Genomic DNA, 14,826 nt, shown 5'->3' with positions numbered 1-14,826 from the left:
TATTACTAATTTGAGAACTAAATGAGAGCATGCCATCCAGTATAACCCCAAGACTTTTCACGTGTTTTGAGAAATTGACTGGGGAGTTATCAACAAACAGGGTAAAAGATTGAGCTTTGGATAAAACAGATTTTGAGCCAACCAAAAGGGTTTCAGTTTTACTGGCATTTAACTTTAAGAAAATATTAGTCATCCATAAATTAATCTTCTTTAAACATTTGGTAAGGTCAGAAGGGGGATGCGATGTTGTAGGTTTTGTGGAGATATAAACTTGTGTATCGTCTGCATAAAAATGAAAATGTATGCCAAAAGAACGAAATATATGACCTAAAGGTAAGATATAAATGATAAATAAAAGTGGCCCCAATACTGACTCTTGAGGAACACCATGAAAACTGAAACAGGATCGGAGCATCTAATCTTTATCTGCACAAACTGTTTTCTGTCACTTAAATAGGAAGAGAACTAGCAAAGTGCATTGTCAGCTATTCCCATAGAAGCCAGTTGTTCCAATAATAGTGAATGACTAATAGTATCAACCAGTGTATTGTTGTTTCCCATACTTGGTTGTGGCTGGAAGAGCATCAGCTGCAAAAACATATGCTTGAATAGTTGGTGGTTCATTCCACCGTGGCGACCTCTCATTAATCAGAGACTTGGCCAAACAAAAATAAATAAATGAATGAATAATCCTAAAATGTATAATAGTTTCTACAAACAGTTATAGTTAGAAGCACTGGAGAAATGTTATAATATCACAATATTGCTTTATTTGCTCTTGCAGAAAAACAATGATTGCACATGTTAAGCATATGTGAAACACAAGTCCAACGTGTGAAAAACACATGCAATGTGTCTTCCTGTGAAAAAACAAGCTTTTTTTTCACGAAATGTTCCAAGACCACACATTTCAATTGTATCACGTGTTCCATATGTAATTTGTTTACATGTAATCACTAATCACACATACTGTATGAAGCTCATGTGATGCCTGTGTGTTTTTTCTTTCTTTGGTGAACAAAAGAAACATGCAATGACATAAAGTATGTACTATACATACACACATTAAATGGATACATTGAACATTGTATAGTTTCTTTTTTACATTACCATTTAGTTTTACATATTATAACTGCTAAACAAATTCTGAAAAAATCTGACCATGATTAAACAACTGAAACTTTATAAGACTGCCTCATGAAATAATATCAAATTACCATAAAGCTTCAACTTAAGCTAATCCTTTATTGCCAAAGTACACCAACAGAGCATACTGCAGTACTTTATGACTGTGAAATGTGCTAAAAATGTTGCATTGTTGGTTGATCTAACCCTGATGATTCACACTGCATTCACTCGGCAGAACAACTGCTTGCTGAATTTCACAAAGTTCATACCACAGAATCTTACATCTTGTTTGAGTTTTTTTTATACAGCTCAACAAGATTTTAAATGCCCTAGACAGCTGTCATTGATTCATCAATGCTTGTTTTGTGATGTATTTTATTACACTTTTCTCTAACTGCTTACACAGGTTTTCTAAACAATGTTACCTTTTTTCAAAACTAATAATTATTTTTTCTAACAATTCCCAAAACTGCACTCACAAAATGCCTTCACTTCTTCTTCAAAATATATCACTGTATTCAAAATGCTATAAACACTCGTCAGAATGAAGCATTTGCATCCCATAGCAAACTTGCATATTATAATTATAAATGTTTGGAAATACCATAAACATTGTTGTTCTAAATCTAAAGCTCTTTGCTCTTTTATAGGCTTATAAATACATTTCAATACAATGTTTTACAGCAAAAGAAATCTGCTGAGGGGTGTAACAGGTACACTGTAAACACCAATGCAATGTAGAAATGCAAAATATGTATTAGGTCAAACATTACTGTTGACTGTCCCGTGAGGGGGTTGAGAAACGTCAATTGTCTGGAGAAGGGGCATGCGGGAATCGGGTTGGCCAACATACACTTTCTAGTGCCAGGCTGAAAAGAATTACTCTATTCTTTTTAGAGGAATTTAGAATTGAGGATTTTGAATCGATGAATATGGAAACTACAAATTATGGATGCGTGGCAAATCAATTTTGGACCAGAACAGACCGGTATTTATAGGATTATACTACAGTAAAGCAGTGATTGGTTAGTGATCAGTTACGAAATTAGTGTTACCACATTTGAGCAGTGTAAGTGTGTAAGACAGGGTGAATAAGTGTAACATTTTGATTGGTTGTGTTTGAAATAGGAAAGCAAGTAGCTTTTTAGGAGGACAATTGTGTGTAAGAAAAGTGTTTTATTCAATTGAAAACTTCAAGTTCAAGGCTGAGAAATAGCTTATGGTTTAGTTATGGTTTAGTTATGGTTTAGTGTAGTTTTGCATTTTGAGTGTGATGTTTCAGAAATCTTGTGATATGAAGAGTTCGTGTGATAGCTGTTGGAAAAAATCTCTAGTAGAAGTCAGGATTTAGTTTTTTTGTGTTTTCTGTTTGATCTTTTTTGATTAGAAAAACTTTCTTTGGTTGCTGTGCTAATTTGTTTTGCACCTTATATATAAAAAACTAGTTAAACCTTGTCTCAGACTCATCTGGCTGTGTGTGTGTGTGTGTGTGTGTGTGTGTGTGTGTGTGTGTGTGTGTGTGTGTGTGTGTGTGTGTGTGTGTGTGTGTGTGTGTGTGTGTGTGTGTGATTTGAATCTGTCCTCATGTTTTTTTATTCATAATGAAGCACACTGAATACGCTGACTCTCTTCCCACCTGTGTTTATTTGAATAACCGGGAGCCGACCATCGGAAATATAATAGAGGCCTGCTAAAATTCATCTGCTTGTGGTAAATAGGGAAATGCGATTCACTTTGCCCTTGGACAACGGTCAGTTGCTGCTGGTTAGCTTAGTGGATGAGCTGCAAACAACCTTGATTTTACTGACGGGAAAATTAATAAACAGGAAGCTCATAGAAATGTAAATGGATTGAGATGGAGGGAGAGAGCTGGTCTATTGGACGTGTGTATTGTGAAGAGCCAGTGGAGATGAACTAGTTTGCATGATGGCCCGGCTCCAGTAATAATATTAAGATTCTTTTGTCCTCCTGATCCCTTGATAATAAATGTATTCCTTGTTTTTCCCCCCTTTTTTCGATGCATCCATAATTAAGATGAATCAAGGTGGTTACATTTCTGAGCTTTTATGTGCACACACTGTACTTTCACAAGCGTGTGCGTCACACTCGACATGTGCCTCTCGTTTCATTTCCTGATAAGCTTGAGTAAATGGGTCAATGGGAAGTCAAATGAAGTTGGCTCTTGGCCTCTGGTGCCCTGGGAAGTATTTCTGGAGAAAAGAGAATTGAATTAACCCAGTTGAGTGGCTCTCAGTGGAGCAGGAGCCACCCTGAACAGTTAGCACACACACACCAATCAATAAATGCACATGGGAAGCAGGCCCAGCGCCCTTAGCTGTCCCTCATCAGCGTCTTATGGAAGGTGTACAATATGGTTGGCTTGTGACCGCCGTGTTGGCTTACTGGTGTTTGTGGAGAATTTTGTTGTTTTCGTAAGTCCTGTAAATAATTCATTCATTATTCATTCTTTTTAAGCAAACATATGCACATAAATGATCAGAGGCAAATGGTTTTTAGATTTCCATAATCCTTTTTTTTCACCTTTTTCCTTTTTTTTGTACTTGTCTACATAAAAAACAATATGGTGTGTAGTTGTAATTAATTTGACACATCATGTAATTAATTAGTTAAAAATAGTTAATAAAAAACTAATTAGTAAATGTATTTAACATTGACAAATTTGATTTAAATTGGCTGACAGTTATATATATATATATATATATATATATATATATATATATATATATATATATATATATAGGGGCTTGGATTACACGATTACACTACGGTTTTTGAGTCATGGATCGGACCGTTTTTCAGATCAGCAAAAAAGGCAGGAGACACATGTAACTTGCTTTACATTTATACACAATATTACTACAAAAACAGTTAGTTTTAACTATCAGAACTTAAAACCTGTAATTTGAATAAAAGTAAAACTCTAGAAAGAACCAGCTGAAAAAACAAGAAAATATCCAATACGAAAAATGGTCTTGGCTACTGTTGCTGATAATACCAAATAAAGAAATCTAAAATCTTTCACAATATGTCATATTTTCTATTAACGATTCAACAATTCACACATATAACTTCATGTTTCATTATAGGTGTATCATTTTTGAAAACCTATTCAGTTACATATTTTGATGGCTGTTTGCCTCCACCTGTTGGTTAAACAATGTAATTGCTACAACATTCACCAGCGTCAAGTTCCATCAAATGGTAATTTTATTCTTTACCATAAACATCAGCGTGTATATCTGTTAACAGTTATCCCAGTACTTCTGTGTTATTTAATTGTTTGTAACTAACTGAAAAAGTGCACAAACTGAATCTTTCTCGATCAAATGCAGCTTTGAATGCAGTGAAGGATTTATAAACATATGTAAATCACTATCATTTATCATTCATTTTGCACGGGTTTGAATTGAGATCACAATCTTTTAATGTTTAATTGTGCACTTTTAATTAATAACTTAAGAAAATATTTAGGTCGGTCCCACTACAACATTTTTCGTCATCATCATATTTTACAGGGAATATATATATATATATATATATATATATATATATACATACATACATACATACTGCACACAAACACACACAGTCTAATATGCATATTATATTTATATTATATTTCTTTTTTTTACTGTGTGTGTATTGTTAGTTAATTCATTTATTTATTTATTTATCTGATTTTAAGTATTTGGTTGGTTATGTGTATCTATTCTTAATAAAATGGATGAATATTTTTGTCTTTGGGTGACGTGGTGGCGCAGTAGGTAGTGCTATCGCCTCACAGCAAGAAGGTTGCTGGTTTGAGCCTCGGCTGGGTCAATTGGCGTCTCTGTGTGTACTTTGCATGTTCTGCTTTCGTTCGTGTGGGTTTCCTCCAAGTGGTCCAGTTTCCCCCACAAGTTCAAAGACATGTGGTACAGGTGAATTGAGTAAGCTAAAATTGTCCGTAGTATATGTGTGTGAATGAGTGTGAATACATGTTTCCCAGTGATGGGTTGCAGCTGGAAGGGCATCCGCTGCGTAAAAACATGTGCTGGATCAGTTTGCGGTTCATTCCGCTGTGGCGACCCCAGACAAAAAAATGGACTAAACCGAAAAGAAAATGAATAAATGAATTTTTGGCTTTAGTAAAACAAACTTTGCCTTAAATATGTACATTTCCTTTCCTCTATGATGACTGTAGTTTGCAGTTAATCTGACCACAATTGGTATGGCATAAGCAACAGACATTACAGTCTTTCCTTAGACACCAAAAATAGCTCTCTGTTATGCTAGTTCAGTGTCAGACTCTGGATGAGTGTAAATACAGAGAGAGTGAGCTTGATCTGTAGTGACATGTTGGCAACACTGCTGTCAGAGAGCACCGTATGACTTCAGATTAAATCAGTGATCGGCCTTCTCTGATTCTGTCTTTATGGATACTGTTGGTGCCCTAAGTAAACTGTCCAGCGGGATGTACCCTCATACAGAAAACTCTAGAAGATGAGCAAGAGTTACAGTCTAGTTTTTTAAATAGAGCAACACTGCCATCTAGCAGGATTTACATATCTACTGTCTAAGCCTCAAGAAATTCTGTTTAATATATTTGAAAGTTTTCAAGTATTATTTCTCCAACTACGTTATAATGTTTAGACGAAAGTATAATTTTTTTTTAAACACATCATCCTATATGTGCCAATGCTGTCAAATAACTCTTCAAGCAACCTAGAAACACTTTAAAGGTTTGAAGTAATATTTTTGTGTCACTACATTGTATATTTAATAAATAATAAATAATTAATACATTTCTACTTCCAAAATAGATTGTTCTGCTCCAAATCCTTGATACTAGCAAATACTGTCAAATTATTAAACTAATTTTTTTTCCAGGCTAGAAACACTTTGAATGTTTGAAGAACTGTGTTATTTTTGTCAGGCCATTGCTGTCAACTCACTTAACGTTTTATCAATTTGAAAATTACTTTTGCCCTAATTTAAGTGTCAATCAGTTGAGTATTTTGTGAATTTGTATAATTTTGATTGTTCTGTTTGACATTGACAGTGTTTGGAGATATTCTGGATGGCACATCTATGCCTGTGGGTACAGACCAACAAAACAGAGAGGGTCAGAAATCTACTCCCAAATCAACCCACAAGGCCAAGGAAAAAGAAAAGGACAAAGACAAATTAGCATTAAAGTCGAGCTCCATTATGGACCTGGTCAGTACAGTGTGTGTGTGTGTGTGTGTGTGTGTGTGTGTGTGTGTGTGTGTGTGTGTGTGTGTGTGTGCGCGCGTGTGTGCATATATTGTAATGCCATTATCAATCCCACTATATATTTAAATCATTCGCACTGAGATAAAAAGCTTTTCTTTTTAAAGCTTTGAATGGATTAGGATATATAACATGTTTAAAATGATACATTTGCAGGTTAAGGTCTGATATAGTGTCTCTTTGTTAGAAATGTAAGAAAGTGCTATACTTTACGTTTGTAAATCTTAATAGGATGAGTTAGAAGAATATATTACCATTCAAAAAATATGGGACAATTTTGATTTTATTTTTTCAGAAATTCATCTTTTTATTCAGCATGGATCCATTTATCTGATATAAAGTGATGGTAACGTAATTTGTGATGTTTAAAAAAAAAACTTAAACGCTTTTTAAAAACTTTTTATTAAATATATTATTCTAGAAAAAAATGTATCACAGTTTTCACAAAAAGATTTTGAGTAGTAGATTTTAAAGCCTGCATTTACCGCATGCAGCATTTTTTTAAATATTTTTTTTTGGTATTGTGATGCAGTTCCTAGAGCAAGGGTCACAAATCCCGTTCCTGGAGGTCTGGTGCCCTGCAGGGTGTAGCTCTAACTTGCCTCAACACACCTGCCTGGGTGTTTCAAGTATACCCAGTAAGACCTTGATTAGCTTGTTCAGGTGTGTTTAATTAGGGTTGGAGCTAAAATCTGCTGTACACCGGACCTCCAGGAACAAGTTTGGTGATCCCTGTCCTAGAGGACCGGAATATTAAATGAGAAGACAGTGGGTGTGGCTTGTTTTTTCTACAGCAAACTGATTGGATGTATTAAAGTAGACATTTCATTTAGAAAGTATTAGAGTATTTTTTCTTAAAGTATTATTTTTGAAGCATTCCTAAGTATGTCCCATACAGGTGAGTGGCTTAACAAACCACCTGTAGAAAAGACACCCTCTCATCTCTCTGACTCTTGCACCAGGTTGCACTATAGATCCTTTCTTAAGCACTCTATTGCACATTTCAAATTCTGCTTTATTCAGTTGAGTGGGCTTGACAAACCACCTGTAGAAACACTCTTCTCTCTTATGCACCTGACACTATCTAATCTCCATCTTTCAAGAACTGAATAAGGAAAACGATGATAACTATAAATGTGACACAATCATGTTGCACTGCTTGCTTTAAACTTCATTAACTCTTGCACAAAATTCAACCTTAAATACCTCTTTTGCACAATGTTTATCTTTAATACTTCTCTTGCACAATATTCTGCACAACATTGTTCAGTCCCATGTAAAAGTACTTGTATAGCATGTCTTATGTGTATAGTAAGGAATGGGCAAAAATACATTGAAAATCATCCCCTTCCACCCCTACTCCTCCCCTTTCCTTGTCAGGGCAGCACGGAGGCCCAATGGTTAGCATTATTGCCTCATAGCAAGAATGTCACTGGCTCAGATCTTACCTGGCCAAGTTGGCATTTCTGTGTGGAGTTTAAATGTTCTCCCCGTGTTTGCGTGGGTTTTCCCCAGGCTCTCCGGTTTCCTTCCACAGGCCAATAACATGTAACATAAGTAAATTGACAAAACTAAATCGACATCATAGACAATTCGTTTTCATTCTAAAACGCTGCTGCTCCGTCTCAGTCTGGATGGGGGAAAATGGAGACCTCTGAAAACGGAGGCGGGGCTGCCAACATTCGCCTATTTGATTGGGGCTTTTCCTAATGTTACACACAGTTCAGTCCTGCATCCTCTCCTCGTAAGTTCAGACTTTGCTAGTCTTTTCTGCAGTCTCCCCCTCCTCAGTTTGATATGGAAAACAGACTACCGAGGACACGGGTAAAGCTTCAAAGGAAACAGTCAGTATACTTTATAACTTCATTCATATCATGGCTACGTTGTTTCACTTTCTCAAAAATAAAATGTAAACATGATTTAAGGAACTGCCTATTTTCATTTTAATATTAGCAACTTAACAGACGGCAGAAATGTTGAGGCTTTGTGCTGCATATATGAGGGTCATCTTTACTGTGTGGATATTTATAACAAAACAGAGCCTATAACAACTGCCTCCTTTCAATTTCAGTGAAAATACGAAACACACCCTCTCTTTTGCTGAATATCAGTTTTAATAATCGATAATGGCCATTATAAAAGTATAACATACAATAAGTTTATACATTATAGGAAATAAAGGCAAGCGATCAGTCAATATACAGAATGTAGGCTACAGTACGTGGTTACATTAATCATTAACTTATCTTTGTGCTTAGCCAAAGCACGTTACCTGAGAACAAGTAATAGATTCCAATGATCAAAGTCGGGGAATATGTTGTTAGTTAAAGACAACAAGATGAATGAAATATCATGTTTAAAAAAATATAGTGAGATTAGATCCAGCGGGAGATGCTTGATGAGCAGTCCGCCTAGCACAGCTCTCATCTGGGTAGATAGGCTGCATCGCTTGCCCGAGAGTGTGTGTGTGCTCACGTGATGTGTGTTTCCAGCGTTTTGGTGTGGACGGAGAGTTGTTCAGAAACGCTGGGTGAAACGCTATTGTGGACGCGCATCGTTTTCATTATAAAACGCCGTTTTAAAACTAAAACGCACTAGTGTAAATGGGGCCTCAGACTCCCCTCTCGCCCTGCAACGGGAGGGAGCCCTGGGCTTGAGAATCTCACAAACTCAAGGGCTCCCTCCTGGGACAGCATGACAAACATGTTTATAATCAATCATCAGCTAAGCGCGAACTCTTGAAATAGCTCTTATGTCCAGTGTTGGGTTTGTATTTATGATTAATATATGTAGCACCGTTATCCTGCGAGACACAACATTTCATTTTTCTGTAGGTCCACACATGTAGCAGAATGCCAATAAGGCTCAACTTGACGTGACTTGACCTGAAAGGCGTTTTAGGAGAGTTATTACAACCTAACAGACACTTCCTCCTCCTCCTCCTCCTCACCATTTCTATTTGTTGTTAAAACTGACAGTTGGAGGGGCGTGGTTAAGTATGTTAACCACACCCTATACCTCAGACAGAAGTAATCTGACAATTTAAAACTTTTTTTTTCTTAGTGACGTGCACAGATGAATTGTTCACGCCAAAACTAGCAGTGTGAGCTAATGACATTAGTTTTGATTTAATTTGTATTTTAAGTAAAGTTACTGACTTTTCAACATTTTCACAGGCACAATTATTCATCCATTCATTCTTACAGACTTAAACTTCAGCTTGTTTGTTTGTGTAGAACTTGGATGTAAGTAAGCCTCACTGGACTCTGCGTGTGGTGAGTGACCAGAGTGAAGCAGGAAATATAGAAGTAAAGAAAGACACTGAGAGACTGGAGGAGATCAGAGCCATGAAACTGGCCTGGGAATCAGCTGAGCCTGGAAGAGCAGTGAAGGTACAGCACAACTATAAGTTACTAGAAATAAGTGTGGTCTATGTGCTCAAGCAATCCTGCATGTGTTTTGAAGGCTCATCAGTCTCGACTGCGTTATCTCAAAGTGCTGGAGGAACGTGCAGAGAGTAAAGGACCTGCTGACACAGGTTTAACACAAAGATACACTCACTCACATTGTTTGATAGAGGTGTATATGTGTGTGTTTAACAGATGGAATATTATGAGCATGTTTATGTATTTTAATGTTTGTCTTTTATAGGCACACAGCCTCAGTCCAAACAAAGTGGAGAATTCACAAAGAAAGCTGACAAAAAAGATATTGATTATACACCATATATCAGGTAAAACGTATATTATATTATTATATTATATTATATTATATTATATTATATTATATTATATTATATTATATTATATTATATTATATTATACTGTATTATATTATATTATTAAATTATATTAAATTATTACAATATTGGAAAAAACTTCATTGTTTAATTCATTTGTTACAATGTAAAAGCCATCCTTACTGCAATATTTTTAAATTGTATTTATTTATTTAATGCCTCCTTAATAAAAGCTAAATAAAAATTTTCATGAAAAATAAATACAAAAATGAACACAAAAGTCTAAAGGCTTTGTATCTGTTAATTTGAAGGAAGTCTTTGCCACAGCCTCGTCTGAAGAATGAAGAGGTCGAGGAGGAGCAAAGAAGGGAACGTTCTGAAAAATTCCAAAGTTTCCGTCTGATCTGGGACAATATTCTGGAACAGCGGAAACAGGAAAAAACTGCACGTAAGGAAATGATGAAGCGACAGATGGAGACCTGCATCGGCTTTCAGGTTTGTGTTTTGATGCTAGAATGGCACTTCAGTTTTTATATTTGAATCTAGTAGTGTAGTCAATTTGTTTTAACGGGATAGTTCATTCCAAAATTAAAATTCCCTTACCATTTACTCACACTCAGGTGTTTCTAAACATTTGTGTGTTGTTTTTTTTTCTTTTTTTTTTTTTGTTGAAAACAAGATACAGTTGAAGTCAGAATTATTAGCCTCCTTTTGAATTTTTTTTTCTTTTTTAAATATTTCCCAAATGATGTTTAACAGTGCAAGGAAATTGTCACAGTATGACTGATAATATTTTGTCTTCTGGAGAAAGTATTTGTTTTATTTCGGCTAGAATAAAAGCAGTTTTAAATTTTTTAAAAACCATTTTGGGACAAAATTATTAGCCCCTTTAAGCTAATTTTTTTTTCGATAGTCTACAGAACAAACTGTACATTTCTAGTCCAACAACCTTTTGCAATCTTACACCAATGACGGAAATGAGTGCAGTTAGAATAGCGAAATATGGGGGAGCATTGTTATTGTGTAACTATATTGTATAGCAATGTGGAGCAAATGTTAAATAAAAAGTAATTGACATACGTATTGAAAAGTAAATTATTTATTATCAATTTTTGTTATGGTTACAACTGTATTTGATACAAAATAAATGTGAGATGATAAAACATGTGAAATTATATAATTTATATAATTATATAATAGAACATATAATAACAATTGTACCCAGCTTAAATATAAAATATTATCTAATAGAGAGAGTGAGATAAAGAGAAAGACAAATAGAGAGACAACAAGAGAGCCAGAGCAAAAGAGAGAGAGAATCAGAGTCTGGCCCTTCTTGTATGAAAAACATAGTTTGCAATAAAAACAAATGCCTATGATTATTTTCAGCCTTTCATGTTTGAGTTTCATCTTAGCTGCTGAAAACAAATTTACTAAATAATGTTTGTTGGGGTGGGTTGAAGGTTGGGTGGGTCTGGCAATGATTCCATAGTTTTTATGGTTCAGTTGCTGCTTTTACCCAAGCATTCTTCAGAATACAGTTGAGGTCTCCCCCTGAATAATTAACGCCCCTGTTTCTTTTTTCCCCAATTTCTGTTTAACGGAGGGAAGATTGTTTCAGCACATTTCTAACATAATAGTTTTAAAAACTTATTTCTAATAACTGATTTATTGTATCTTTGCCATGAAGACAGTAAATAATATTGGCTAGATATTTTTCAAGACACTTCTATACAGCTTAAAGTGAGATTTAAAGGCTTAACTAGGTTAATTAGGTGAACTATGCAGGTTAGGGTAATTGGGCAAATTATTGTAAAAGGATGGTTTTTACACCATCATGCTGATAAAATTTCTTTAGTCATTCGGCAATAACACGGCTTGAACTGCTGCAGTACATATAGCCTAACAGACAGCTTTGGAACAAGTGGAGGATGAGTAAATGATGACGCAATTTCCACTATTGGGTGAACTATTCCTTTATTGCTGATCAAATAGTCAAAATGTTTATAACAAGCTCCATAATCAGCCAGCAATTTAGATGCTGAACATTGAGCAAAATGATAATTGATCAAATTGTGAAAATGAAAAAAAGAATTTTTTTTTTACAGGATACTATGGATGCATATCGGCAAAAGATGCTGGAGGCTCGTGAGGCATTCCAGTCCTGCATCCTGAAGGAACAGCCACGTAAGAAAATGGAGGAGAAACCTATGGAAACAGTTGAGCAGGTTGAGACAGAAAGCAAAACTACTGTGGTCCAGCAAAGTGGACGTAAGAACGAGGGCAAAAGGAAGTGATCATTCCCTCATTTTATTGATGTTCTTCTTTTTTATGAAGAATATTATCTTAAAAATATAAGGATTCCTTTGTAATAAGTGAATCCAGTTTGTAAGATTAGCATGCAGGGTCGCCTCTCGCTGTCAGGTTATCTTGCTCTGTGATTCTTTATTTAAATGGGTACTGTCAGGATTGATCCGAGTAGCTCTGAATGATAGCCTGTCTCGTCACGACAGATTTTGCTTCCCAGAAGACTTAAAAGAGTATTTCGGGAATATTGTAGTTCTTACGTACTTGCTTATTGCTAGATGCCAGTTTATTACAGCTTTTAAAGATCCAATTAGATTTTTTTTCCATGCATTGTTTCTGATTTTTTGCTTGTTGTACTGTAGTTCAAGATACAGCACTGATGCTAAATAAAATGAGATGATCACAAAGAAATGCCAATGTAATTTGATTAAACAATAACATAAAATAATAAAACAAACACTTCATGAATCTCCAATAAATTGTTACTTTTATTAAAGGACTAACTATGTCTATATTAATAAGAGTTCTAGGGTTAACAAAAACAGATAAATCATTCAAAAATAATATTAGACGTTCATTTTCATGCAATCAAAACCTTGGTGGTCAGGAACAGGCAACAATGCAATGAGTGAAGGTGAAAAATTGAAATTGAAATTAGAGAACAATGTGCACTTAACTAAATGTCAAGATCAAGATCAATGCATAGCCATATTTATTAAAAGTTGTGTTACAATTATGAACCACATTAAAAAACTACTGAAATTAGATATTTGAAAAGGAATATTGATCAAAATTAGAGAGCACTTCCAGTTATTGGTGTTAATCTGGCACCTGGTTGTAATTGTCTTAATTATCTGACAAACCCTATTTAACGGAATCACAGTGGGCAATCAGTGCATCGCTGCAGCTGGAATTGTTGCTTTTTTTACTGAGGAGAGTTAAGATCTTTCGTCATCCAGTGTCTCAAGTCAAATTGGACAAAGACTAAACCCTAAGTGTGTGAAAATGTCAGTGAAAGGTATGTAGTGCCATGGTTTGGTGCATGTTTCCTGCAGTTTGGCCTTTTTAACAGCTTCAGAGTAAATGCTAATGTTTATAACAAGCTCCTTCTGCAAAATTTGATTCCTTTCCTGTGTACATCACATAATCAGCTAGTAATTTTGATGCAGGGCATTGAGCAAAAAGATAAAGCAGTTTTGGGACTGCTAAAAAAACACTGTAATAATGAAAAGGCCTCCCATGAGTCCTGAACTAAACCTGATTGAAAATATCTGGGAAATCTTTGGTGACAGAGTTTTAGCTAAGAAACACAGGTTTGGAACAAGTGGAGGATGAGTAAATGATGACACAATTTTCACTAGTCTGTGAGAGACTAGTGATGTCCTGAGAGAGACTAGTGATATCCTGATAGAGACTAGTGATGTCCTGAGACAGACTAGTGATATCCAGAGAGAGACTAGTGATATCCTGAGAGAGACTAGTGATATTCTGATAGAGACTAGTGATATCCTAATAAAGACTAGTGATGTCCTGAGAGAGACTGGTGATATCCTGAGAGAGACTAGTGATATCCTGAGAGAGACTAGTGATATCCCGAGAGAGACTAGTGATATCCTGAGAGAGACTAGTGATATCCTAAAAGACCAGTGATATCCTAATAGAGACTAGTGATATCCCGAGAGAGACTAGTGATATCCTGATAAAGACCAGTGATGTCCTGAGACACTAGTTATGCCCTGTGAAACTGTTAATGTCCTGTAGCCACAGATGAGCTGAAGTCATTCAAAACAGGTTATTTTTGATTGCTGTAACCTCCAGAAATTGTATTGTAATCTTTCTTTCACCAACTATCACTGCTGTTTTCTAATTTCAATAATTGTCTATCATGGTTTGTTGGAAGGTTTTGTCAAACTCGGTCAACATGATACAGTCACTCTATCTTCAGGTAAGACATTACATTATACAGTGGGGGAAATAATTATACAACACGTCACCATTTTTATCAGAAAGCATTGTTTTAAAGGTGCTTATGGCTTAAAATTTTCACCAGTTATTGAATGAATGAATCCACATATGCAAAGAAAACAAAACTATTTAGTTATATTTATCTATTTAGTTTAAGTTATGCGTAGTAAAATAAAAGGGAAAGGGAAAAGTATTGAACACATGAAGAAAGGGAGGTGTATAAGGCAGTGAAAGCCCAGACAGCAGCTAAAATCTCTCAGTAGTTCTTTAGCAACTATCTGTCCTTCGCCATTGTAGATTAATATTAGCTGCTTTAATCCAACATCTACATTATTAGGATGATGAAAATGAAACCTGGACAATTCAGCAGGACAATGATCCAAGACAAAGCCAAGGAAACTCTCAAATAATTT

General features: G+C 35.4%; 2 protein-coding genes across 13 annotated transcripts in view; both read left to right on the top strand.

The window, feature by feature from the left end:
• The window catches only part of adgb (androglobin), a 77,855-nt gene extending 64,996 nt beyond the window's left edge, over positions 1 to 12,859 (top strand). For all 12 annotated transcript variants that reach the window (XM_073933369.1, XM_073933368.1, XM_073933366.1 and 9 more), the window contains 6 exons: positions 6,191 to 6,348; positions 9,639 to 9,794; positions 9,868 to 9,940; positions 10,054 to 10,135; positions 10,453 to 10,636; positions 12,250 to 12,859. In XM_073933369.1, the coding sequence (XP_073789470.1) occupies positions 6,191 to 6,348; positions 9,639 to 9,794; positions 9,868 to 9,940; positions 10,054 to 10,135; positions 10,453 to 10,636; positions 12,250 to 12,438 (842 nt within the window). In that variant the 3' untranslated portion in view covers positions 12,439 to 12,859. The remainder of the gene's footprint in view (positions 1 to 6,190; positions 6,349 to 9,638; positions 9,795 to 9,867; positions 9,941 to 10,053; positions 10,136 to 10,452; positions 10,637 to 12,249) is intronic.
• Positions 1 to 14,826, top strand: part of LOC141379311 (uncharacterized) — a 701,133-nt gene that overhangs the window by 138,612 nt on the left and 547,695 nt on the right. The window lies entirely within an intron of this gene.

Source organism: Danio rerio, chromosome 20, assembly GCF_049306965.1.
Source record: "Danio rerio strain Tuebingen ecotype United States chromosome 20, GRCz12tu, whole genome shotgun sequence".
In the NCBI taxonomy this organism is placed as follows: domain Eukaryota; kingdom Metazoa; phylum Chordata; class Actinopteri; order Cypriniformes; family Danionidae; genus Danio; species Danio rerio.
This window is presented reverse-complemented; position numbering and strand designations above follow the sequence as displayed.